This window comes from Taeniopygia guttata, chromosome 14 (assembly GCF_048771995.1).
Source record: "Taeniopygia guttata chromosome 14, bTaeGut7.mat, whole genome shotgun sequence".
In the NCBI taxonomy this organism is placed as follows: Eukaryota; Metazoa; Chordata; class Aves; order Passeriformes; family Estrildidae; genus Taeniopygia; species Taeniopygia guttata.
In genome coordinates, this window is record NC_133039.1 from 2,914,738 (window position 1) to 2,942,675 (window position 27,938).

Here is a 27,938-nt window from a genome sequence, read left to right on the forward strand (position 1 = left end):
AGATTATCCCTTAAGAGGTTTGCAATATATGCTTTAAGAAAAATAAAAAGGTTTTACCAGAATAGTTTGAATGGGTTTGAATGGGTGTTGTCCCTGCAAAAGGAAAAGGCTGAACTTTAAAAAATTATTTTTAGTAAGAAAAATGCATTCTCAGAATTATTGGCAACTGCAAAGCCTAAATACACAAAATACACTCCATCCAACATTTTCTGAAGGCCCAGAAACAATTAATTCCAGCTCAAACTAAGTTTGATTATTTGCAAGAAAGACTATTTGCTACTGCGGCTTGACAAGATAAAGGATGAGGGTGCCCTAGAGCAGGGTAATGGATGCTGATTTCATTCAGTGGTTGAAAAAGGTGAGAGAATTTGGACATCAGTCTACCCAGAAAACCTTGTGAACAGTACCACAGCACCTGTATTTCCCCTATAAATAGTTGCAGTAGAGATTCTTACACAAATCTTATTTCTTCTGCAAACGGTTATATTACAGTGCAAGCATTCAAATACAATTTTAATTTATGCTTCCTTCCCCTTCCATGCTATAGAGTGCCTTACTCTTTTTCAGCTTTCTATACCCTTACCCTGATCTAATTTCTCCAGGACTCAACAGCTTCATACCCAGAACACTTCCACACTTTTGACAGAATCCAAGAGTCTCTTGCACTTCAAGAGATGGAGAGGCTGCCACAGAGTGCTGCCACAGGAGGTGTGATGCACCAGACCCCTCAGTGCTGCTCTCCCCCATACTCACACCTCCCACTTTCTTTCTCCTCAGCTGCCACCCTTCAGCAGCACAATAACAGGCACATATGTTGAAGTCTGTTAAATTACACAGAATATCTCCTATTATACTCCAGATTCAGCCTCTTGGTGCACTGAAGTACATCACAACTGCAGCAGTGCTTCTGAAAGACTCTCTGGTGTTAGACATGTTTACTGAGATATTTACAGAGCTTTACACATCGCTACATAAAAATAAACCAGAAAAATTCCAAATGTTGGATTACTGAGGTCTGACATTATACAAATGCTACTGCACCAGTCGCTTTCACAGATTTTGTCAGCAACAATCACAGTAAGGTAACACAGGTGGAGCTTTAAGACTCAACACTCACAGCTGTGACCACGGATCATAAAGGCAGTCACTGTAAAGTCCTGTGGGACAGGGAAAGAGCAAAAGTACAACATTCAGCAGCTGCTAAAATTACTTTGAAGTATTTTATGGAATATGGAAATTACAAACAGTGACATTAAGATAGATTCATCAGTAACAATAATTTGACTGCATAAACAAGGGCCTGAAAATGCTGTGACCTGTTTTAGGAAACAGGATTCAGAGGACTCACACGATCATCTCATAAAATATTTAGAAAAATACACAATTCATTAATTACAATATAATAATATACAAAATTGCTCTAATATTAAATATGACCTCTTATGTTTCACAGTTCTTCTAGCACAGAAAATGGCTACTTCATGGGTTGTTTGAAAGAGAATTTCCTTACAACTCTGGAAGTATGGCGAAGTAGCATATTTCTTACCATGAATTTAAACAACAGAATTATCATTCACAATTATTCACATTTTAATAGTAAATCAGCTGATATTCACAGCTAGACAAGCAAGGACAGATAGACCAGCTGATTATCAAATCCAGGCCTCCATAATAACAAACAACTGACATCCAGAAGTGAACGTTATACATGAAGAAAAGTAAAAAATCCTTCAGGCCCTTGCAAGATCAGTGGAAGCTCTGAAGGACAGAATTAAGTACAGCAAAACCACATGATCAACAAACAACAATAAAGACTCTTTTTAATCCTGTTCTTTTATGACAACAAAAAATTAAGACCTTTCAAGCTGGTATCACAAGATTTTTCTAACATTTACAATACACCAGTCCTACAATGCAATCATATTTGTACACGTCTCAAAGCAGAACACTTTAGGCTCTGTCCTCATCACCCTGTATTAAAACACTCAATTCCACACACAGTGGAAATCTTCTGCTCTAAAACATCTTACCAGCACCAATCTGCACAGACATTATTTTGATTTAAATAATAACCGATTCCAAAACTATTTACAAAGGGTCATCATGCAGGAACATCTTTAAATACTTTTTTAATAACACTGCCAAAATCCTCTATTCCTATGCACAGTGTGCAGAAAAACAGCATTGCAAAAAAAACAGCAAATAATGTATTTGCTTCAATGAAGGCAAAGGGCTTCTGCTCCCAAAGCCACTCATGTAAAGAACCTCTGCTTCACTTTCCTACAGAGGTCTTTTGTAAGCTACAGATATGTGACCAATGCAATTGGTGTCATACATCCATTATAATGACATGTTAATTGCTTACTCCACACGTCTGAAACTGTCACACTGTCCTCCTGAAGTCCTAAATTCTGAGATCCCATTCAGGTCATTCCAGCAGCAGCAGAATGCTGCATCCGTGTACAGCAAAGCCACTCACAGCACTTAACGTTCAGGTTAACAAAACCACAGAAAGCAACTGCCACAAATAAAATATTGCTCTTTTAGGAGCAAGCTTTGGCTTTTCTCCCTTTCTAAGAATTCTGGCCACCAGTAGGTGGTGTTACTGGAAACGTCAAGTAGGGTTTTTTACCCCCTGCGGATGAAATGCAAAACTCCACCTGCAACACTGGTGTTTAATGCAAAACTGAGGCTCCTCATTCTCTGCAGGGGAAGCTTATTTCCTCCATGTGATTTTGAGCTGAGCAATTCTAAGGAGTAAGAGAATGACAACATATACCTGAAAATTTAAAACAGGCAAAATGGGATCGACTTGAAGGTAGGAAAACCGAAATTTCTCTTCTCTGTTTAGCAAATGACTGTTCTAAGATGCTTGATGTGTTCAGTCAAATATTTCCCTTTAGACTGCCCAGAGGCTTTTAAAAAATAGCACAAAAAATAGTAATAATTGCTTTATATCTATGTAAAACATGCTTCATTGCAATTTGCAAATAAATCTCTTAATTATTGTTCAGCTGAGCTCTAGATTTGAACGGACTATAAAACTTTAAAAACCACCATAGGCAGAAATGAAGGTGCAATGAACATTAGGCAAAATAAAACTGACAGATAAGAGAGAAAGACGTTTGAGTAGTTCTAGTAAAAGAGAAACCAGCAGAAACAGGGTTAATTCTAGCCTTATAAGGCTGTTCAGCAGCACTTCAACTGCACACAAATTAGAACAACCCTGGGAATCTATAAAGCTTGTTTTATTGCCAAGGACATGCAGCAAGATTTGCATTTTGCTCTTCTAAACTCTTCTTTATTTAATAAGTTTTAAAGCAGAATGAGACTTTTATATGATTTTTGTTTTTACTGCTGAATCATCAACAGGTGGCACCCACTGCAGCTCTGCACACCTAAAAACAAGTTTTTACCGAGAGGACAGTGGAAGTTGGCACATCCATTACGCCCAGCAAGGAGCAGCCTGCTGCTGTCTGGAATTCAGGTAAAATAAAGTGTTCCACAGCACATAGTTACCTGTAATGCTTTTAATTGCTTGGCTTTTGGCAGCCTGTCAGATGTAATTAAAATCTGACCACAGATGGACCTTTTAAAATCAATTGCTCGGGCTGTTAACTTATCTTTTATTGTATTTAAATCTGTTTTACTGCCTTGTTCACAAATAAAAGGCTGTTACATAAAGACAACAGTTTATGTCTGACTTCATAGCCGCTTGAAACAAACACCAAACCTTTTAATGAGTGTAATTTCAAATGGATATTTTAGCAGGAAGATTTAAATGATTAAAAACACAGCAACAGGTACTGGGAACTTATGCCTGTTTCACTGAGAAATCAAAGCTCTGGAACCCATATCTTTATTTAAGTATCTGTAGCTATTTCTGATGACTTGAATACATTTAAGCCATAGTCGGAGCTCTATTTCTGACAAAAACTACTCTAACACTCCTACTCCACTACCGACCTGCTCTTTCCTCCCCCGGACTGCATACTGGCAGGATTTAAGTCATTAAAATGTGGAAATATGCATTAATTTTATTAGTAAGCAATTTTTAAAATATATTTTCATGTAAATACAAATTAATGGTTTGATAGTTAAGATGCAGATTAAAGTAGTTAAAAATACTTAAAACATAGCACAAAATAGCCTGGTACATAATTTTCTTGCTGTTTTATTTGTTTGGGATGTCTTTTGTTTGGCTCTTTCTTTTTTTAAATAAATGTCTAGCAATGCTTCAAGTGCATAACATTCAACATTTAGAAACAAACAAATCCGATAACTGGTTATTTTCCATTACTACCCGGAAGTCGGTGAAACATAATAAATCATAACAGAAAACAAATTGAGTATAATAATGTTGGTGTAAATCAATATGCTGCTTGTATTACCTTAATTTCTAAAATTTGCCTTTCCCTCCCACTGAAAGCAGCAGGAACCAACTGCTTTTCATCTGAGTTGCTTTCTCAGCCACAGACTCTGTTATTTATTAGCCTCACAAGCTGACAAAATAAATATATATCTATATATATTAAAAAATAGAGCTTTTCTTTATTAGGTTAAAGTCACTCACTTGATTTCTCTGCATTTTTTCATTTTTTAATACTGAACCCCTGACGGGCACACAAAATTTTAACAGACCTGCCCTCATAATGTATTTTGATCTAGAACAAATTTAACTTCTTTTAAGTGAACCTTTGCATTTATATTAGAACTTAGAACATGATGTTTCCTACAACCTCGGCTGTGATTTAAGTTAGCAGAAGCTAATGGCACATGGAACAGTGCTGGAATATGAGATTAATCGCTTTCCATTTGCAAATTGCAGGTCCAAGGATGTTCACTGATTATTAAAAGAAAACAAATGGAGCTAAAATTCCACTGCCTTCCAACTTGCATGAAGGAACTCTGCTGCTGAAAAGCTTTTGTTAAAGAGACCCAAGTACCACCATGGTAAAGAGATTCCTCCATGATCTTAAGGCATACAGGAACTGCAAATTCTCTCATTTAAAATGTATATAGTATCCTGTAAAACAAATTAAGACATCCACTATTTGTAGTATTATATTTCAGTCAGTTTTAAGTCTAATTAATCTGACTTTTAAAGCATTTTAATTTCCTATACAAAAGTCTATATATTTTTCAATTCCAATCAAAAATGCTTACTAGGAATTCAGTTGAAACAAACCAAAAATCTGATTTTTTTGGTACTGCCACCAAACTGTGAGTACTAATCTCTCTTCTGCAGATATTTTAACCATGGAAACGTATTCTGCCTCAGTATCACCTGTTCTATGTAACAGCACAACTTTTAACCTGAATGGATCCCATTTGTGTAACGAAAGCATATCCTCTAGATTAGCTGATAAATCAGAACACCAACAATATGTTATTGGCCTTTTCTTATCATGTCTTTACACAATATTCCTCTTTCCTATCGGTTTTGTGGGAAACATTCTGATACTGGTTGTCAACATTAGCTTTCGGGAAAAAATGACAATCCCAGACCTTTACTTCATCAACCTGGCAGTGGCTGATCTCATTCTAGTGGCTGATTCTCTCATTGAGGTGTTTAATCTTGACGAGAAATATTACGATATCACCATCATTTGTACCTTTATGTCTTTGTTCCTTCAGATCAACATGTATAGCAGCATTTTCTTTCTGACATGGATGAGTTTTGACAGATACCTAGCCCTGGCCAAAGTAATGAGGTCCAACCTCTTCCGCACTATGCAGCACGCTAGGCTGAGCTGTGGGCTCATATGGATGGCATCCATTTCGGCAGCTCTAGTCCCATTTACAGCCGTGCACTTACAACACACCGGAGAGGTCTATTTTTGTTTTGCAGATGTAAAAGAAATCCAGTGGCTAGAGATAACCCTGGGGTTTATTATCCCCTTTGTGATCATCGGGCTTTGTTACTCATTAATTGTTCGAGTCCTTATAAAAGCACACAAGCACAGGAGTCTCCGGCTGCGGCGACAGAAGGCTCTGCGCATGATTTTTGTTGTTGTCCTGGTTTTCTTTATCTGCTGGCTCCCTGAAAACGTCTTCATTAGCGTCCAACTTCTCCAGAGGAAAAGCGAGCCCGTCTCTTCAAACAGCCCATCCTTCAGGCATGATTATCCTTTAACAGGACATATTGTGAACCTAGCAGCTTTTTCTAATAGCTGCTTGAACCCCTTAATTTACAGCTTTCTGGGGGAAACCTTCAGAGACAAACTGCGACTGTACATTGAACAGAAAACAAAAATGTCAACATTGCATCGCTTCTGTCAGGCTGCCTTAACGTCTGTCATTCCTGACAGTAATGAGCAATCAGAAGTCTGATTCAGTGTCATTGTATAAAACATATGACTGTGAAGTTGTGCAAATAGTGAACAAAATGCTTGCTACTAACAGAAAAAAAGTGCATTTGTGTGTGTATATATATATATATATATATATAGTATCGCTCTATTGAGTATTGATGGTTTATATCGAAATGGTTTTATGACGACTTTAATGTAGAAGAATATGTTTTAGTCAGATTTATATTTAATTATGAACAAGATTATTAAAAGCTGAGCACTGAAGAAGCTTTATTTTGTATTATACATATATGAATGACAACATAAGAGAAAATTTTATCAACTTAGGAAGACTCTAGATGTAATCTGATTATCAGAGATGATACTTTGCTGGTGTATATAAGGTACTTCCACTGAAATAATGAAGCTGCCGTAACAGTGAGGAAAAATCATTACAACATATTGATGTGGAGATGCAGAAAACATTGATTTTTTTTCACACAAACATGTTAAGATGAATGACTTTGCTTACAAGAACTACATGGTACTATCGTCACTGTATTCCAGCATGTCTTCCATGATTAAGTTTTTAATCTTAATATAATCAAGCACAGTGATGAGTTTTTGTCTCCTAAATGTAATCTACTGTTTACATCAGTACTTGATCAAAACCAAAATCATCTGTAACTATAGTACTCATCTCAAAAAAACTTCACAGAAGCAAAATGTAGTGCTTCATTCTGTCTTTTAGGAATTGACCCTGATGATCTCTCTCAGAACAAACATAATTGGCCTTTTTGTCAAAAATGCCAGTGCACCAACATCGTGTGCATTCAGACCTGCCTTCAGATTTGAGTGCACATTGCACAAAATCTTCAAATTCCAGAACAAAATGCTGTGATTTTTAAGGAAGTGTCACTTTCTGCTAAAGATATTGTAGCCATTGCTTAGGAAAGTGACAGAAACTTCCAATTTTAGGAAGGAAGACCATATGTAATGGAGAGTATGATTAATGATTATCAGATCTGAACTTCATGTACATCCATCCCACCTCCAGAAACCCCCAGCCTTTCAAGACTGTAAGATGCGTTTCAGATGCTTTGATCATTTGAAGATTAATTATACTAAGCAAACAAATTATAGCACCACTGACTGGAAAACAACAATTTTTCTCTTCTTCTAGCAAATAATTGGGTTGTAAATCTGATTGATGCTTAGCACAGGTTACTCCTGGGCTTGTTCAGAAGAAGCTACAACGTTCCTAGAGATTAGCGTGCAAGATCATTACAACATTGCTGCCTCTCTCAAGCGAACAAACTCATTTCACTTCTGTGCTTATTGACTGAAGCACCAGAACTCAGCAGAATAAGATGTTCTGTCCTATTTTCAAATGTCATATATTAATTAATTAGCACAATAACAGATTTTAAAGGATTTTAAAATGTAGACCTTTAAAACAATGACTAAAGCTACTAAAGCAATAAAAAAAACAGTGAAAATTATGATTCCACTCATACTTCTCATGAAATATCTTGAGTTTCTAAGTGGAAGTTTTGGCCACAAAAGACTTGACCTATAAACAGAAAGGCCACAAGACGATGGTGGCTGAATTTGAAATAGATAACAGGATATTCCTGCAGCTCCAACAGGAACAGCACTGTGGAGTCTGAGGCAACTGCAGATTATTTGCAAGTGATTGCTAATCACAGTCTAAGGAAAAATGTGTTTAGTCCCATCCTCCCAGCAGAACACCAAACAGATCTCCTCTCAAGAAACATGCAAGTATAGCATAAGTTGCTAAAAAACACTCAGCAAATTATCTCCCACCATTGTACTGCATCACACACAGCCCTTTTTCCTCAGTAATTTTAGCTACAATTACTCAGGTCCTATGGACTGCCAATAGACATTAATCACATTAAAGATGGCTATTTCAGACAACACCCAGCTGAAGGAAGGAATAATTGTTTTGGCAATGCAATTCTAAGAAGACAGACACTTCTTGAACTTACAGATTTATTAGGTTTGTGCAATCCTGATGCTTGCCATGAATAAAGAACTTATTTGGGGTTACAGGAATACAGTTTCCCAATCGCAGTTGTTGCTTGTTCTGGTTTTTTAGGAATGAGATCCTTTCCCCTCCTCCCTCATTCCAATACAGGGACCACATTTTTTATCAAATCTATGGTAGAAGCCTTTCTGCTACCCCTGCAGAACACAAATCAAGAAAGTCTTTATGCAGAAGCTTATAATAATAAACAAACAGCAATAGCAAATGCCTGCTCACGCATCCTCCAAAGTAGTTGTTTCTAAGTGATCATATTCAGTACTATACAGTGAAATCTAGAAAAGACCAGATTACTATAGCATTAAGAAAACAATATTTACTCAACCTGAAATAACCTATTGCATGTTTAAAACCAAATAACAAACCTAAAATACCTGATGAGTTCCCTACTGCTGATATTTTGGGACAGGCTTATGAACTGTGCCTGAAATTACTAAATTTAAACATACTTCTTACTTTAAATGAAAAGCACTCTCCCAGCTGAAAAAACTGCACACTTATTCCCAAAGCTTTTTTTTTTTAAACAGTAACTCTGTAGAAAGTAATATTTACAGAAATGTCATACAACTTCCACATGTTTATGTACACAACATGCTTTCTGCAAGCCATCATCTCACAATAACTCCCTACTATGGCTTATCCATGGACCAAAAAGATCTCAGCTCAACTTTTTATTTCAAAGAACATAATCACCAGTTAATAAAACCTTTTCTAGAATGCAGAGGAAAAAGGGAATGGGAACAAGAATTTTTATACAACTCCTTCACTTTTTATCTCTGGTCTCTCACAAATTGTTTCATTGCTGAGTTGAAGGAAAAGATTCCATATGCCTTTCTAAAACAATGGACTGACTGATCACAACTACGAGATTTAAAAACCTGTTTATCACAGTTGCTTACAATCTTTGCTGTAATAGTCTACAAAAAATTCCAGAAAGGAAAAGTCTAGTATTAGGAAAAGCTCACAGGAAAGAGGAGAGAGGGAAAAATTTAAAAATCCCTGAAACCATTAACTGCTTTTGAAAACAATACTTTAGCACAAGACTTCCTTGAATGCACAGGGTATAACTGAATATCTAGACACAAAATAAATGCAAACAGCACAAACTAGCACCAGTCTGGACCCGATGCACCTGAAAGCTTCCCTTAGCTGTGTAAAAAGACACAAGAAAAAGAATTAATGAGACCTCTTTAACATGTTAAAGAGATGCTGTAACTCTGCCTTCTTTTGACAGTTTCAGGAGATACACTAAATACTGACTGTGCAGACACAACATCCACCTCTCAAAAATGCAGTCTGTCAGTCTAAAGATAAAGCTTGATTCATTTATGAAGAGCATTACAGGATGGGAGGGCATGTGACAGGGGATTTGAATCAATGAGTCAGGCGATCCCAGGTTCTGTGCAAAGCTTTGACATAATATGGGCAAGATGCAAAAGTCACCTCTCCCTTCAAAAACTTGAAAAAACATTGAGCACAAAGTTTTACAAGAAAATGCCTGTAAAATTTCAGACCAAGTATCTGTGTTTCAAACAAAATTCACTCCCTGTACGGTGCAGGCTCTAATCTTTTTTCCAGCCTTCAAGTTGTGTTAGAGTATAACTGAATTTTTTCCCGTGTAAGGATTTTGCTGTATTCTCTCAGCTGTTTATTAAGACTGCAAAAGGAAAAAGGTTGTCTGGACAATTTTAAATGGTTAGGATTGCCACATAAAAAATGTGTTAAACTGATGGTTTACCATAAGTAAAAGCATGTCAAGTTCAACCCTGCTTATCATTAATTCCATTGGAACTTGTTTCTGCATAACTAAAAACAAGTGAGTGTATGAAGAAGTAGGTTTGAATTTTAATAGCTACTTATGAAGGTGAACCAATGCATTAATTTGATTTTGATTGAAAACAATGAAGATAAGGGCTTGATTTGAATTTATCATCTAACCTTCCATTTCACCCTAAGTCTTACCTTACCCATTCAGGCCATAAGACAAACACTTAAAGCTTTCACCACAGAAAAGCACAGGGCCAAATTAATTGTTTATTTGTTCTTTTTTATAGTAAAAGTGGAACAACATGTGATGGGGGACAAGCCACTTTTCAAGCACACAAAACACCTTTCCCCTATACCCTTAAGCTCTGCTGTCAGGGAGGTTGTGGTACATGCCCTGTGTTGTGTTTCAAAGAAAGACACCAGATATGAAAACCTGAACCCCCCTCCACTCATATTTATAATTTAGATGTCCTTTCTTCAACAGTATTGTCCAAACTACTTATTGCACAGTGACTTTTATTCCAATAAGCTTTTAACCCTTGGGTTTGGGCTTTCTTTTAGACTTCCATTCCATCACACAGCAGCATGGACACAGGCAGGAGCTAAGAATAAACAGCTGCATATTGATCCATCCAAGGTGCCAACACAGGAGCAATGCCCTCTCAGGACTGCAGACTTTACAGGATCAGCTCTATTTTCAACTCCCTTTCTTACATGCTACTTCATTTATTTCACATAACTTCACTAAATGCCACTACAAATTATAAAGATGATTGTCTGAGTCTCACACAGTCACCTGCGTGTTTAGAATGGCTTCTGAAACTGTTCAACCCCCATGATAAAAACCATTTTCAAGTTTCCAACCTGTTTTCTCACATTGTTCAAACAGTCTCCTACAGGTATATACAGACATTTCAAAGTTCTAAATTAAACTACTGAGCTGTTCATTACCCAAAAGTAAAACCCTACCTTCTCAAAATAAATATTTAATGCAGCAGGGTAAGCCTTTCCAAAGCAGCAGCTTTGCTTAAAAGTCCCAGTTCACTTGACTTGCAAGCCAAATCACTGGAAAAGTTTAAGACCTTTTCAAATTGCATTCAGTGTGTTTTCTGGAAGGACTTTTTAAAAACTGTGGGAGAAAAAAAAGATACAGTAGAGAAACAGAAAAATTACTAGGATATTGTTAAATTATCCTTGGAATTGGAGTTAAGGCGATTTTTACAGAAAGAGCTCAGTGGCAGAATTGCCTAATAGTGCTGGAGATAGATTTGTTTTCTGCCTCAGCAGCAGAAATATTTCCTTTCCCAGGCATTCCCTCAATAGAAACGGTAATATAATGGCAAATAAGATTTTCTTCCTTTCATTCTCTCTCCATTCAGAACTACAAAAGAGATATAGCTGGTACCTGACTAGAGAAACCTTTTAACTCTTGTGCTCAAGAGTGAAGTGCACACAGCACACTGAGAAAGAAACCAAGCAAACAGCTCACTTAAAAAACTGATAGTATTCCAAATATCCACCTGACAACACCTTGAGAATCAAGGTGGGAAGAAGACACAGACAGTGATGTGTGGGGGGACTTCATTTACAAAATTCCTTGGCTTCCAAGGCTATTAAGTCAGAATAATTACTTCTGATATTACAAGCTCATTCTCTAGGAGAGTGAGAAACATGACATGTTATTTTCTTATGCTAATGAAAGCTGCCTGCTGATGGGTGACACTGTCAGAGTGCTGTGGGATCAGAAGCCCAGCCTTGCTGGCAGAGGTGCTGCTGGAGCTGACACAGAGCCCAAACATCATTGAGTAACCTCAGCCCAAAACAAGGGGTCCATGAGGACCCATGGAAAACTGCCCCGACCCTGCTGATTTGTGCTCTTCTTGACTCTCACCGAGTGAGGCTTTTTGGATCTTGGCCAGAGATTTTATTCCAAAGCCTACTGAATCAGTAGGCTGCTCCTACTCTAAACTCAAACTAGATCATGACTTAATCTAGACAAATGTAAGGAAGAGAACCATAGTTTAAGCAAAGAATGGTAAATTTTACAATTTAAAAAAACCCAACTTCACAAGTTTATTAAAAGATGTCTTTGGAGTACAGGCTTGAAAGTCACAAAAGATGGGACTTTTGTAATAAAATAGGAAAAGCTTATCTATTACTAAGATCATTTGGAAAAAAAAATTAGCCAGTGAGATGCATGAAGGCTCCTAAGCTCACAAAAAGCCCATGACCAATTCCAATAACCTCTGTATTAAAGTTCAATAAAACAGTTCTGCAACCAGTTCCTTATTTCACGGCTGGGCAAGGATGAAAAACTCCCCTTTAGGATTCAGTCCATAGTGTAAAGGTAGGATGGAATGACAGTGACTAAAAGCATGTATTTTCCTCAGATACTTTAGATTTTCTCTTCTCCTTACCTAACCACTCTGCTCCTTTTTAAGCAATGCAGCTCTAAGCCCTCAGTGCATTCTCTGAACAGCTTTGACATCTTTCAAACGCTGAGATGGTAGGAAGAGCTGTCTGCCCTTATGTATATGCTATTTGCAACAGCCTGCTTTACAGATGCAAATGATTAAGATAATGCTGAGAAATTTAATAAAACACTGGTTGATGATCTTCCGTTTGATGTCCTACAGAACTCCTGTGGGATTCAATTAGAAATAGGTAAATGCATTCAAAGACAGAATCTGGTTCCCCTGTCAAATACCTTCATGCTTGTACCCTCGATATTTCAGGCGGGTTCTAAAAGTCAAAAGATTAATTTTCTATTCTAATTACTTGTTGGATGTAACAGACAAGCATTTTCCAAGTATTTATTAATCTGTGTGGCTTTGATCTAATACCCAAGAGCCATTTTATCTATGCTGTAATTTATTAACATACATAAATATACACTGATCTTCCATGTAGTTCACAATATTGCATCTAACCACAGAAGGCATTTTGAATGAGAAAAGTTCTCATTTCTCATTCATAGTACAAAAGCAGCCATCACCCCCCTTTTATCTGCACCAAAACATTGAAGTTTTTTTAATTTTTGAATCTATTTCATCAACACACAAAAAGTCATATTTTATAAAAATCATTACACCAGACTCCCACATTGTTTAAACAAGCAACAGCATTTCATCAAGGATAGGGCTGCTTTTTAGAATAAGCATAATTTAAATAACCAAATCTGTGCCATTTAGGTTTTTTGAGCCAATTAACATTAACAAAACAGTAGCAAGAATAAAGAGGAAGTAATAAACCCACAAGTATCAGGCCTGCATTAATACATTATGCTATAGACACTTCCAAGTTTCAAGCCCTGTGAAGAATAATTGCCTTTGAATGCCCATTTCTCTGTTCTTTATCCTCTATCAGAATGCAGCAAACATCCTGTCAAGCTTACAAGTTAATTTCTTGCTAAGTTAATGCATTTTGCAAATTCAAACATGTTAACAGGACTTCTTTTTAACTTAAGTTACACATATTTTGAGGTTTTGTGCCAAATTTTCTATATTCAATATTTTGGGCCTTTTCCAGCAATTTTCATTGATGATGCCTCTCTCTGTGAGAAGTCGTCAATCCAGAACCAGAATAAAATTATCACTGAAAAAGGGTAAAAACCAGTGTTCCCACTGGAGTGGAGCTGGGTGACACAGTCAAGCAGATCTTGCCTTTGCTCCTTCAACAACTGAACACTCAACAAATTCAACCCACAAGTGGGAATCCTGTCCTGAATTTCAATTTTGTTAAGGTATTTGCAGTTAAGGCAGGAAAGCAAGGATTTATACTGGAAATCCAACAGGAGCCATCAAGGAAGGTCTCACCAGCAAAAGCAGAGAATGAGGGCTGAGAGGAAACAGCAAGTACGTGCTCCAAGCAGGGAAGGAAGAATTTCCCCTCTTAACAGCAAAGAAGGGACAGTTCTATTTCACCACCAAACTCCCCATCAATTTAATACCCTGGCTTTATTAATTAAAGTAGGGAATTAACTTTGAATGGATACAGATGAAGGCAAATACCAAGAATTAGAATGAAACTCTTGTTGGCTAATATGTAATGAAGGATGCACAATTCCTTTAAACACGAGTAAGAAATACACCACATATTGTTTATACCAAACACAGTTGGGGACGTGAGCCTTTCGCCTGGGAAAACCATCTTCAAAGTAGCAACTGTTTTCCCAGCTGTGAATACTCTTTCCTGGGAAATCTATTCGTACCATTACAAAAATAATTTTCAAAGGAATGAAAAATTATTCGGCCTAATCCATGCATATCTGTATTTTAGACACGATTCTGTACCTTCTTAGACATGTCTGTTTACAAAAGGCCTACTATTCTCTATAAACACTACATGGGTGTCATAATTAAATTTACCCCCTTTTTTAAATAAATAAATGTATGGTTAATTTAATAAAATAATCTGAAGCAACTCTATCAATATTCTGATGAAGAAGAGTTAGCAGGAAACAAATGTTTCAGTCCCATAACCAGCTGCCCTCAAAGTTTGTTGTTTTGTGGTTGGTTGTTTTTTTTAAATTTTCCTAAGTTGAGAAATATTGCATAGATAAGAAAGCAGATAAAGCAAGCAAGATGCCACACAGTAAGCCATAACTGCCACACGGACTTAGAGCTTTGTAATTATTTCCTATAACTATCAGAGTATTATTTAGAGCTTCGTAATTATTAATTATTTAGAGCTTTCTAATTATTTCCCATAACTATCAGAAGGCCACCAGACAGAGAGGCACTGAGAGCCAGTGGGCCAGCAAATTTGTCTCTTTGTGCAAGTAAAAAAACCCCAAACAAATAACCCAAAAATAAACATTCAATTGAAAGGTAGCCCAAAGCAAAGAGAAATAGACCCAACATTTTAATTATAGACTGACAAAACCCAGCACAATCATATCCATCCTGACATTTAACTTGGCCATTTTGAGAAACAGCTCCCATTCCCCCTTTATCTCTGGGAAACTGCTTTCTGTTGATGTATCTTTCCATCAAGGCACAGGGGGAGATGGAGGGATGGGGGAAGATGAAAGATTATGTCATCTTCTCTTCATAACATGGACAAAACTCTATTTGCATATTAAAGATACTTTAAAAATGGTCCAAAAAACCCCGTATGAGGCAAGTTTCTTATTTTAGGACATTATGCTAAATAAAATTAACTTTTTGAGATTTATTTCCTTTTCTTTTAATATTTAGGATTTTTACATATTCCTTGAACAAAAATCAATAGCCTCAGATAACGCTAATGCTTACAACAGAGGATTAAGCAAAACTAAAGAAGTGCAGGAAGAGTGGACAGTGGAACTGCAATGCAAACAGTTTCCAAAATATACTTTTTATATATATAAAATATTAAAATATTGGTAATATTGGTAGCCTGGTAATCAGAAGAAAATCCTGCAACATCACACTAAATTGTTAACTTCATGGCATTTTTTTAGGATGGGAAAATATAAATCAAGTTATTTTGATGGTTGCAAGATAAGCTTCCCATTAATTAGAAAAATAAATTAAGGGAACAATAAGGGATTACTGAGTTTGTTTGCAAATCATCCACAACTCATTATTTCAAGAACAGGCTTTGGGATGAATTAGTGGGTTGTCAAACAAATAAATACACTGTCTGATGATAGCTTTACAGTATCTGCTGGATCACTTTGCACCAATATCTGGTTTGCATTCATTAAACATTCAAATTACTACCCCAGTTACCTGATTACAAGCAGCATTAGAGATCATATCAAAGTAGCATTCCCAGTTATTCCACCGAGCTCATGCCCAAAACGTTTATCTCCACAGCTTAAACATAATTTTAATGGGGTTTTCCACTGCTACAACCAAACAGCGATTTTAAAGAATTTTTTTTTTTTGTAGTTTGCTTTGCAGCTTAAGGATTCTATATTGCTCTTTATGATAACCTTCAAACAGCCAAACAGAAAAACCCTTTCTTTACAAATTTTGCCTTTTTCCACTTAGTAAACAGATCTTACTGTTTGGGCACCTGCACACTTTGATGAAAGAAACACTATGAGCTACTTGTTTATTTGTTATTGTTTGTAGTATCTGTATGGAATCTCAGAAATTAAATTCCTTTCCCACTGATCCTGCCTTTATCAGAGGAAAATGTTGATTCCTCCTCCTCCAACCACTTGCAATGCTGGAGATAACAAGGAAATACAAGGAAACACCCACTGGCTGTATGAGCATTACCTAAAGTACCCTTCAGCCATGAACAGGGGATTTGATTTATAAAGATTGATCTTCCCTTAGTCATTGCAATTTTCCTTGAAGTTACAACGCTCACTAGACTAAATTGGGAAGGAACAGGAAATTAACATTGTTTTCTATGGATTATGAATTTTGAATTTTGCCTAATAGATGTTCTGTTCGGAAAGAATTTCCTACTGCTCTGCAGAAAGCCAGCAGCTCTGCAAACAGCACTGCAGCAAGGAGATCTGCCTGTACATGACAAGATCCTTTGGCACAGTAAGCAGAACTCAAACAGCCCTGGGAAACAAAGAACCACATGTTGTTCCTTACCTACAGCTGACCTGGCAGCACTGCTGTTCCAGTAAGCTTTGAGGCAGCTCAAAGTTTGAAAGCTGGAGAAATCCACAATCAGAAGCAAAACAGGGGTAATTGCAAATAAATACTCCAAAGGGTTCTGTTATTTCAAGATGACAGGTTAACAATACTGCAAATATTTTTTTTTTTAAGAGAACTGAAACAAAACTAGCTTGTCAGAAAATATTCACCAGGCAGTTGTTACCTAAGAAGCCAATAGTCAGCTTCAAACCACCAGTCTAGATGGCACATTTTAAATCTCTTTTCTTCATACCATGTTACAGTTTGAAAGTAAAAACTTAAACATTCTGATAGTTCAACATATAAGTATGTTAGCAAACTATAAAAGTCATTATAAAAAATGTAAAACTAATGCCTAGTGATTTAAAAAAATCTGTTTAATATGTGTGATTATTTCAAGTGGGTAAATAGAACAGCAATATTAGGAGAATCAGTTAGAAAAACATGAAAGGCTGAATTAAGTTTTTAAACTTGTTTAAACTTTAAAACTCACCTCTAAAACTCACCTCCACTAGAGATGTCTTATTTAGAGCTGTGTGGTTCCAAAATCACTCACAAAAACATTCATATTGGTCTTGAATTGCTTATTACTATTTAGTGTAAACAGAAGAAATTGAGTAGATGAAAATCAATAAAACATCAAGATTACTCTGAAAGGTCAAGCTGTTCCAAGGAAAAATGCCTTAGTCCAAGGCTGGTAAGAATTTTTGAAATCAATTTCTTGAAGGAACAATCAGTGTACACTAAATCCAGTCCCTGAAAACACACCTCAACCTGCCTCCAGCTCTATAACAAAATCAATTAGACATTTGTATTTTCCACTTTGGAGATTAAATTTGCTATACTAGAATTGAAAAAAATTTTAAAAGTAAATCATAGGAATGTGACTTAATGAATCAGTGAAACCTCTGTTCCACCAAAACCTCTTTCTACCACACAGGAGACTCCTTAGGAAAAACTGGAGCCTACCATCCTTACTTTAAGAATGCCAGGAAAAAATTTCTTTTAATTCAGTTACTGTATTAAAAGCCAATAACAGCTCATCAGAATCCAGGCACCATGATTCAGGAATTGCTGTAGATCCAGCAAAATTCCAGTTTATTTTAAAGTAACAGAAATCAAATTAATAAAATTAAGGTGCAGAAAAAACCTTCTCAGCAGTTGCCTAACTTTTGGTCCAAATTTCTTACGTGGAAATTTCTTACTGTGCTCTGACTGAGCATAGCCCCAGAGTTCCTCCTGATCTTCCTGTTCCCACAGAGCAGTTTTACCTTTTCCCTGCTGCACTTGCCATGCTGACAAGATCTGATGACCAAAAGCGCTTTAAGGCATAAATGCCAGTGTGCCTGAACAAAGCATTTCACACAAAACTGAGAGTACTTACACTGCCAAGCAACTCACTTTCTTTAACCACTTCTGAAGGGAAATTGTTTAAGATCTGCCTCATGTTTTTTCATTCTTAACAGTTATTTCAAAAATAAATTTAAAAAAAATGAGCCTATTAACTTAGACGTTCCTCTATCAACAGTTACAGTTTATAAAGCTGATGCCAAGGAATGGCTTGTCATAGACCTTTTATGGCATTCCCTAAAACTCAATATATACATGTTCAAGCCACCCACTGGCATCAACTTTTATGATTCCAAGAACTGTTGTGCTTAGTGGTATTCCCTAATAGCATTAAGGATTCTTCTTTCTGTTACTCTTTGCTTTCTTTCACAGTCCTACAGTCTGCACAGCTCTCAAAACCCATCTGGGTGTTCTAGGAACTGAACACTGGACATCTGACGGTCCAAAAAGGCCCCACTAGCCAGGAGCTTGAAGCCCACCTCAACTGGTTGGCAGTTTTACATTAAATTATAGACATTACATTTATCACAGACAATAAAATTTTCATTTAGCCGTTTCAATTTTGCCCTGTTTTGTCCTGGAAAATTGTTTTCACTCAAATTTAATTATAGCACAGCAAATCCACAGTCTGTAATATAAAGGAAAAGAGAAACATTCCCTCTTATGAAGCTATAAGGACAAAATTTCCTGTTTTTGCTTTGACAAAGATGCAGTCTTCTGTTACTTAGGAACATTTCTGCTGAGTTCAAAACTGCAAAATTGTACAGACTTCTGAATCGCTTCCACCAATAGATTGGCTTCTTTAAATTAAGCTTCCCAACCTCTAAATGCAATATCTAGAGACACTTACGAATGCAAAAGTTCTTCAAATATGCTCTTGCCAATGAACTGAAATAAAGTCTAATAACAAAATAAGTACTGATTTTTAGTTATATGAGTTCTATTGAACTACACGTGTCATGATAAAGGAAGTAACAAGCAGCTTTCACATATATTTTATGTTAGGTCAGGAAACATAAGACCATGGCTTCTTGAGGTGATCCTCAAGAATTCATGAGGAAAAAAAACCTGCTTTCCTTCTCTACTTCTTGAATTGCTTTGCAGTTCTTTGATCATCGTTTCACAGTAACCACTAAAAATATCAGAACTGAATTGTCTTTGAATTAGGCATAATTTCCACCACAAAAAAAAAATCTTCCAACTCCAAGTTCCTACTTCAAGTAACTGAGATTGCTAATTTTATTCTCATAAAATAATTCATAAAACATTCAGGAATAAAAAGAGACTGCTGACACCTTCTGGCCATTTGACATTCTGTCCAAAAACCAGGAGAATTTCCAAGAAAACATCTTTCATGTTTTCCTAGGCACTCAGGATCACATGAAGACTGAAGCTCCACTGAGATTGCCATATGACAGCTCCTCACTTGCTTCACCTTTCACCCACATGCATTCTCTATTTTTCAGAAACACTCAAAACAAACAGAAATCACTTCTCTGCCTGCTACAAATGCACCCAGAACTGGCTCAATTTATCTTTTCCTTTTAGCTTTCACTCTTGGTATACTGCATCCAAGGAATCACTGCACCTGAATCCAACTCATGTTCAGAACAGAATCTACAGCAACAACAAATCCATTTTGTATTGAATTAAAGAGCCAAACCTGCAGCTTTTGCTTCTTCTTCTTTGGTTTGGTTTCCAATTCCAGCTCATCCTTTTCGGCCACATGTTTCTTCATCTTTTTTCTTTTTTCAGCCTTCTTTTCTTTTTTTTCCACAATCATTTTCGGCATTCTAAAATGCTGTTCTGTAACAGAAACCACCAAACTGCAGTTAGAACCTTTTTTTAGTATTAAATATCAGTCTCATATACAGACAGTTCTACTATAACTACACTGGTATGGTAATTATTTGTGACTACCTAACTATGAAATGTATGTCTGCACTGAAATTTCATTCATTTTGGAGAATTTTCGTGTTTCCTTTAGGAAGACATTGTAGTTAAGGTACTGTAAAACTCAAATGCCAATCCCCTGTAGGAATGCCCACACCTTTTGTCCTCTGAGGCCCTGTTGTGGAAAATGCCTCAGTGCTATCCTGGTAGGAATTCCCCATAACTTAGGCTGTGCTTTCTGCAGGTTAAAACACACCACACTGAACTGTTAGATCAACTGTCTACCTCAGATAACACCATCATGTCAAAATACATTCACATTACTATCAGTCATCTCATTGATATGCACATGTGTGCACTCACAAGCAAAAAGGAAGGCTATTTGATTACTAAACAATTATAAACCACTAGTTCTGGTTAAACTGCAAGCTTTTGTTTTCATATAGGTTAATGGAATAAAACTATGCTTGAAGAATTCTCTCACTAGTTTTATCTTTAATTTTAGGGTGAAAGTGAACAGGAGTTGCAGACAACACTGCACCTGGTTCTGAAAGCAGATCTAGCTGTAACTCTGCACAGTGTCTCTGCCAGAACACCTGATTTAAGTGGCCTTACCCAGCTGCACCAACACTGTCACTTTCAGTGTCAGTTTCACTTCAGCTCAATCACAAATATTTACCTTGAAACACACACTGAAATGTAAAACAACCCACCAGCCCACATCAGGAGGTTTCCAATAGAGCAGAAGCTGCCAAAGGAGGGGTTTGGCACCTCGGTGACAGCTGAGCCAGGCCTGGCACATGTGTGGCACAGCCGTGCCCTGCCCAGGAGGGCACCCAGCCCACGGCCAGCCCCTGCTCAGGACCCCGGATTTAATATAAAAAGCTTCCCAACCTGGGTTTGCTTCCCAACACACACGCGGGTTCACATCCCAATGCACCCCGTGTTCACATCTCAGCACATCTTCAGGTTCACATCCCAGCACACACCCCCCGTGTTCACATCCCAGCACACACAGCCCAGTTCACATCCCAGTACACACACACAGCCCGTGTTCACATCCCAGCACACACACAGCCCAGTTCACATCCCAGCACAGCCCAAGTTCACATCCCAGCACACACACCCCAGTTCACATCCCAGCACACACAGCCCAGTTCACATCCCAGCACACACACACACCCCATGTTCACATCCCAGCACACACAGCCCAGTTCACATCCCAGCACACACACACACCCCATGTTCACATCCCAGCACACACCCCCCGTGTTCACATCCCAACTCCCGGTCCGCCGCAGCCCCCGCAGCCACCCCCGCGCATGTGGCCAGTTCGGGCCGGGCCGGGCCGAGCGTCCCCGGCCCTCCCGCAGCCCCGTGCGGGCAGGGGGCCCGCAGAGGAGCCGCCGCCGCCCCGGGGGCAGCCAGGGCTGCGTCCCCGCCCGCCCCATACACACCTCCCGCCCCACACGCACCTCCCGCAGCCGCCGGCCCGCCACATTCAACCGAGCCCCACGCTTGGCGCCACCGCCCGCCCCCTGCCTCTCATTGGCTACGCGGGGAGAATAGCGATATCTGGTTGGCTGCGGAGCTGTCAATCACTCCAGTGACCAATAGGAAGCCCCGCTCGGAGTTAAAGCGCCCGCCAGGCACACGTGTGCCGCAGAGCGCTCCGCCGCTTCTGGCGGCGCGGATGGCGTCAGCTCCCCGCGCCGAGCCCCGCCCGCGGCCCGCCCTTTGCTGGGACAGTCCCGAAATCGGCCGGGCTGGCACCGCCCGGGGCCTGGCACAGCCTGTCCCGGGGCCTGGCAGCCCCCAGGCCGCGCTGCAGCACGGCCGGTGGGAGCCGAGTGCTGCCGGTGACGGCAGGCTGGCCTGGACACAGCGAGGTGGGGCTGGGGACACGCCCGAGGTGGGGCTGGGGACACAGCGAGGTGGAGCTGGGGACACAGCGAGGTGGGGCTGGGGACACAGCGAGGTGGGGCTCTCTGGAAAACGGCTCCGATCCTAAAGGCTCCAGCTCCAGAAAGATCCTCAAGTGTGACACAGCAGTACCCGTGTCCCGATGGGGTCTCTTGGAAGAGGCCAAGGGTGTGGTTTGACAGATGCAGAAAACACCTCCGAGGACAATTTCCAGGAAACAGATCAGTTTCCATGTTTTCATTTTCCATAAATACCCCATGCACAAACTTTTCCAAGTCCCCTTGGTAATTTAAAGGCCAGAATTTTTAGCACATACGCACACGTAGATGACACATTATTTTCAGGACAACCTGAGACAGACTTGTTTCCCTTTGCTTGGATCCCAGCAGCAGCTGATCCAAGCAACTTTCAGCAGATCCATCCCTGTACCTTTTCAGGCACTGATGGGAAGGGACAACCTCTGCTTTCCTCCTCTTTCGCCTCCTCCCCACACCGAGGTGCCCACCTGCCCCCAGCCATCACTGCTGGGCTGGGAGAGCCTCTCTCCCCTGGACCATGTCCTCACCTGGAATCCCCTTCCTAAATCACCAGTGGGGTGCACAGCATCGTTTGGGAATGGGTGGCTGGTTAGAAATGATACTCAAAAAATATAAAATGCATATAAAATATAGCAGTATGCTAAGGCTGACTTAGGGTGTTGGCACACACAGGATAATCAGAGGGTGGTGGTACCTAAAACTAAAGCAGTAATTTGAGCTTTTGCTCCAATATGGATAAGCAAAGAATATTTTCTATGTTTAGACTTCCTAAAATAGATTGTGTTATTGCATATCCTATTGTGACATCCTGTGGTTAAACACAGTATTACAGATACCATCGAATCACAATCTTAGCTGCAGGATTGCAAGAAATTAGATTACGTGCAGTGATCAGTGTAGCTCGATCTATTTTACATGTTCAGTTTGGCCAACTAGCTTTGATCTTCTCCAAAAACTTCTCCAGGATGAGAAATCACACTGGGCCAAACATAAACATGGGATAGCACAGGTACTTGTTCTGTGCTGGGCAGAAATAACATCTGTCCTTTCTTAGACAAGGCCTGCGACTGGAAGCATTGATTGTTTACATGCTGTCCCTGTGAGGCACCATAAATCCACATTTCCTCCTGGGGCAGCATCCCCACTCCGAGGATTAAAGTGTTCAAAAAGAGACACAACAATCTTTGCACACCTGCAGCACCCCCAAGGATGTCCAAAGCACATGCACTAACTGCACTCCCATCTCTTACAGTAGCAGCAAGATGATTTTTCCCAGGTCAGAGAGCTCAGCATTGCCCTGCACAGTGCTTCTCCTCCACCTCAGCAGCACTGCAGGGGACTGAAAGGGCTGTAATTTCCCTCCAGCTAGTCCTAAGCCAACACTGCAGCCCAGAAGCCCCAGCATGCAGAGGAATGGCTCCAATGACACATGAAATTGAGGTCCTGACCCCCTGACACCATCAGAAAGCCCTGGCATTTTTCTCACAATTAGCTGGATGAGAGGTCTACTTAGATCCCATCTGGGGCATTAGCATTGTTCATTAACAGCACATTTCAGTTTCATCAACCTATAATATTTCAGGCCTCAAGCTAAGCAGCTGGATACTCATGCAGTTTTAAAGAGCCAAGAGAGCTGATCAGGATAATAGATGGAGCATTATCTGCCTTCACTTGTTTAAGCTTTTCAGGAAAACAGCAAGAGCAGCCTCCCTAAACAACCCTGTATTTTGGCCTTATTCTCATTACACAAGACACAGTTAATGCTACTTTCTCTGGCTTCCTTTTAACCCTGAAACCACAAAATATAATCCTGCAAATCTAGATTTCTGTCTAAGGGACAATGCATGAAGAAGAATTATACTGCACGTGCCTCTGTGAGCACTAGCCTTTGGACAAGCCCTGTAAAAAAGGGGGTTTGGCTTTATAAATAAAGGCCTTCCAATGACAAACCAAGAGGAAATTTCACATAAATATTGTTTGCCATGCAGAGCTAGAACACTTCCAAAAGGATTGAGACATATGACAGTAGCTTGTATTTCATATTTTCATTTTGGGAGATTCTTAGTTCTGGCTTGGCATGACCTAAGCAAATCGACCTGTATTTCATACCATCTGTAATCTACCTAGCACCATCATCTCACTTCCTACATCAAATATTTTTCATAGTATTAAAACTCTTATTCCAAATATAGGAACAAATAACATTGGCTTGGAAAGGGTAACAGTTTATTGAATGCATACAAAATAATGACAAAAATAAGTTAATTACATAGAAATTTAAAGAGAGGAAAAAAATATTAACTTTATTTTAAAGGTTTGATCCAGATGTGAAGAGCCTCTACTATCTGCACCTGTAAGACATAAGAATGCACTGTAAGGGTTGCACAACTGGAACTTTCAGTCACATTTATTTTAATTCAGGTGCTTGCTGTGTTTTCCTCAGGCTGATGACACACCATTTCCCCAGAACTTGGCCAAACCCACTGAACAGGTGGGAGACCAACCTGCAGATACAATTTGATGTCTTAATGCTTTTATCTACGAGGCCACTTTAATCACTGCATTGTAGAGAAGCAGAGATTTGCCTGTGCTGTCAGAGCCCCTCTGCTGCACTCCCAACACCATTTACAGGTCACCCACCAGCTCTAGAGCAGTTGGAGGTGTGACAGTGGCACTGCCACACCGTGTGGACACCCAGCCTGGTTTTAGTTTGTCTGTTCTGGTGCAGCTGATACCTGTTGTGCTGACAATTCCCATTAGAAGGCACTCCAGTTGCTCCCGGGGACTTGAAGGAGGGATGAGATGCTCTCATCAGAGCTGCATATCTACAAACAAACACAACCAGGCTCAGCATCTATGCACTCTGTATTTTCACTCTTCCATCCAGTTTAATCATCTGCATCTGTCACACAAATCTCACAGTCCTACTGCACAGAACAGTCAAGGTATGTCTGCCTGCAAAAAACAGATTTTTTTTTTTTTTTAATTAACATAAAGTTCAAACTTGGTTTGTCAGGGAATTGATTATTCTTGATTACTTTAAGGTGCTGGACAGAGCTTTAGGATTCCAGTATGTCAACCTAGACCCCAAAGGGTGCTTGAGTTGGCAAATACCTATTCTCAATTAGGAGAGACTGATGCAGGTAAGCTTGAAAAACCAGGATAACATTTGACAAGCTTTTCCTCTTGGCTCAGAAATGAAGGCTGACATTCCAGAAATTCAGCCTGAGATGCAAGAGGAAATCATGGCTATTTTATTGACATGACCAGTAGTTTCCAGAATTCCCTGTCAGCCCAAGCTCCCCACCAAGCCTTGACACCAGCCCTGAGATCCCATCTTGAGCTGAAATATTCCCAGTCCAGCTCACCCTGCCTTGGAGATGGGCTGGCTGCTCCCTCTGCACTCGTGATCCAGAGGATGCCGATGTTTTATGCAGAAGCTGCCACCACACTGTTCACAAACCACCTTCATCATCTCTTTTCTTTTGCAGCCTGGCTTGGTGCATTTGTTTGTGAAGATCTGAGTAAGAGAGGACAGGAAGTTGGCTGTGTTTGCTTTCTGTGAGCCATGACCAAGCTGAAGGCAGCTTAAACTTCAGCAGCAGTTTTCCTACCTTCTGCTTTTGCTGTGCTGGATTGTATTTGCAGTCCTTATCCATGTGGGCTCCAACCACAATATCTGGGATTTCTCCCTTCTGCACTGGGATAGGAGCGTTACAGAGGGGACACACTGGGACCTGCACATTCTAAAAATACACAGCACACATCAGCATCACAGAATTAAAGAACTGTTTAGATTGAAATAGACCTTTAAGATAATCAAGTCCAACCCAGTTTTGTGTCCTTCCCCTTCTCTCACCCATAGATAATAGAAATATATTCCTAAATATTTCATGTTCCTATTTCTAATGCTTTTAAAGATACACTTCACAACCGTAACTGCAAATCCCCATCCAAAAACCACGCAGAAATGCTTGCCAAACCAATTTGTAGCAATGTATTTGGTAAGTTGACTTTAAATATCCTTTTGGCTTTTCTGGAATTACAGCCTTTGAATACTTCAAAGCCCAAGTACAGGCCAGAGATCAAAGTTTGGACCCACTTGTTCTATTTACTTCTTGTGTAGTTTCAAGTTTGGTGTTCTTCAACTTACAGGACTTGGACCCCAGAAAATTTTAGACCACAATACATTACTTGAAATATAAAGCACTCCTCTCTGGGAAGATGCATTTTAAGTGAAAAAACTAGAATCTAGCAGATCTGGCCTCTGAAATGTCATGTTTCTATATATTTGAAATCCAGATGTATCATTAACTTGCATCTTGAGGTTCTCCCATCCACTTTTATTGAAACCACAGGTGAAGTTTCAGAGCAGCCCTTATAAATGACTTAGCAATTCAATGACTTGGCATAATTAAACTGAATTCTGTAGGGTGACGTCATGCAGAACTCACTTTCTTGTAGGCAGAGCTGCACTTGTGCTCATCATATCGGATGTGATCTTTACAGAAGACTTCCCCACATGCATCACATTTCAGAGGAAGGAAATCTGGGAGAAGAATAAAAGAGAAAACATTTTTATGGAACAAAGCTAACAACTCTAAGAGTACTCACAGAAATCTACAAATAAGTTCTCAAGCAGTTTTTGTCGAGTCGCAATCCAGTTATCTCTGTAGAGATTAGACCATTCTTCACAAATATTAAAACTAAAAGAGCAAGAGTGGTACATTTTACTCTTTTTATCCCCAGCATAAGACAAACACAAGCCATAAGCACGTCAGGAGCTCCTCGAATGCAGAACCCTTAGTGAGCAATTAGTCAAGAGCTTAGAGCTGAAGTACAAACGCAAAGCCCAGTTTCAGGAATTCCTTCAACCTTGAAAACCATTCCTTAGCACCTTAACACGCACAGGAACAGCAGCTATCACTCTTTCCCGAGTGGATAAGAGGGGGAAAGCAGAGCAGCAGAGCTCTGGTGTCGGCCACTACCCGCGGACAGCCCCGGGGACAGCGCGCAGCACACGCGGTACCGTGCGAGCCCGCACTCACCCAGCTGCTTGCAGGTGCGCTCGGAGCAGTGCTGGCCCAGCCACGGCAGCTCCATGGCCCGCGGGGACACCGGCACGGAGCGGGGACACCGACGCGGAGCGGGGCCCGCACCGAGCCTTTACCGGCGCGGGGCGCTGAGTCAGCGCGGCCCTGCTGAGTCACGCTCCCGCCGCCCCCTGACGTCACCGCCGCCGCAGCCAATGGGCTGCCCCACCGCCCCCGCCGCCCGCCGCGCGTGCACGGGCGGGGCCAATGGGAGGCCGGGGGGCGGCTGCGTCACGGCAGGGGGCGGGGCCTGGGGATGGGAGTGGGGAGTGGGAGTGGGAGTGGGAGTGGGAATGGGAATGGGGAATGGGGATGGGGATGGGGATTGGGATTGGGATTGGGGAATGGGAATGGGAATGGGAATGGGAATGGGAATGGGAATGGGAATGGGGAATGGGAATGGGAATGGGAATGGGGAATGGGGAGTGGGGAGTGGGAATGGGAATGGGGAATGGGGAATGGGAATGGGAATGGGGAATGGGGAATGGGGAGTGGGGAATGGGGAATGGGGAATGGGGAATGGGGATGGGGATTGGGGAATGGGAATGGGAATGGGAATGGGGAATGGGGAATGGGAGTGGGGAGTGGGGATGGAAAATGGAGATGGGGACGGGGAATGGAGAATGGGGATGGGGATGGGACTGGGGAATGAGAAATGAGAAATGGGAATGGGGAATGGGACTGGGAAATGGGGAATGGGAGTGGGAATGGGAACGGGGATGGGGAATGGGAATGGGGACGGGGACGGGAACGAGGATGAGGAATGGGAGGGGGAATGGGATAGGGATGCGGATAAGGATGGAAAATATGATGGAGGTAGGCACTGGGATGAGAAAACACTTGGGGAAACAGGGCAAGGAGATGAGTTCAGGGTTGGGGTGGCAGGTGTTGGTAATGGAGACCAGAAACTTTCCCCGTTGGTCTCT

At 40.1% G+C, this 27,938-nt stretch overlaps 3 protein-coding genes across 7 annotated transcripts in view; 1 reads left to right on the top strand and 2 right to left on the bottom strand.

Annotated features, from left to right (window-relative positions):
• CHLSN (cholesin) overlaps positions 1-21,677 on the bottom strand; it is a 120,783-nt gene extending 99,106 nt beyond the window's left edge. The window contains exons 1-2 of one of the 3 annotated variants that reach the window (XM_072935767.1): positions 21,434-21,677; positions 19,729-19,871 (exon numbers count right to left, since the gene is read on the bottom strand). In XM_072935767.1, coding sequence (XP_072791868.1) covers positions 19,729-19,857 — 129 coding nt within the window. In that variant the 5' untranslated portion in view covers positions 19,858-19,871; positions 21,434-21,677. Of the gene's footprint in view, positions 1-2,365; positions 2,506-19,728; positions 19,872-21,433 lie in introns of those variants that run through there. The other 2 variants (XM_030285210.4, XM_072935768.1) reach the window with 2 other exon arrangements.
• Positions 2,672-7,796, top strand: GPER1 (G protein-coupled estrogen receptor 1). The gene is made up of 3 exons (XM_032751147.3): positions 2,672-2,818; positions 3,373-3,487; positions 4,829-7,796. Exon 3 carries the CDS (start codon positions 5,260-5,262, stop codon positions 6,331-6,333), a length of 1,074 nt encoding a protein of 357 aa, XP_032607038.3. The 5' UTR covers positions 2,672-2,818; positions 3,373-3,487; positions 4,829-5,259; the 3' UTR covers positions 6,334-7,796.
• Positions 21,678-24,123: 2,446 nt separating the features above from the next.
• Positions 24,124-27,131, bottom strand: ZFAND2A (zinc finger AN1-type containing 2A). 3 transcript variants are annotated; one of them, XM_004175665.6, is made up of 6 exons: positions 26,968-27,131; positions 26,374-26,468; positions 25,534-25,665; positions 25,288-25,439; positions 24,655-24,744; positions 24,124-24,270 (listed from the first exon to the last, which is right to left on the bottom strand). In XM_004175665.6, exons 1-6 carry the CDS (start codon positions 27,020-27,022, stop codon positions 24,261-24,263), a joined length of 534 nt encoding a protein of 177 aa, XP_004175713.1. In that variant the 5' UTR covers positions 27,023-27,131; the 3' UTR covers positions 24,124-24,260. The 3 variants fall into 3 exon arrangements, with proteins under 3 accessions (XP_004175713.1, XP_030140675.1, XP_012433351.1); XM_030284815.4 differs by lacking the exon at positions 24,124-24,270 and having other exon boundaries at positions 24,736-24,874; XM_012577897.5 differs by lacking the exons at positions 24,124-24,270; positions 24,655-24,744 and having other exon boundaries at positions 25,284-25,439.
• Positions 27,132-27,938: the final 807 nt, after the last annotated feature.

Excerpts from the sequence above, each read along its gene's own strand:
- GPER1 (XM_032751147.3), top strand. The coding sequence starts at position 5,260 with ATGGAAACGTATTCTGCCTCAGTATCACCTGTTCTATGTAACAGCACA.
- ZFAND2A (XM_004175665.6), bottom strand. The coding sequence starts at position 27,022 with ATGGAGCTGCCGTGGCTGGGCCAGCACTGCTCCGAGCGCACCTGCAAG. Across the intron at positions 25,440-25,533 it reads CAGCACAGCAAAAGCAGAAG|ATCTTCACAAACAAATGCAC; the intron begins GTAGGAAAACTG and ends TCTCTTACTCAG. Across the intron at positions 24,745-25,287 it reads CAGCCCATCTCCAAGGCAGG|ATATGCAGCTCTGATGAGAG; the intron begins GTGAGCTGGACT and ends GTTTGTTTGTAG.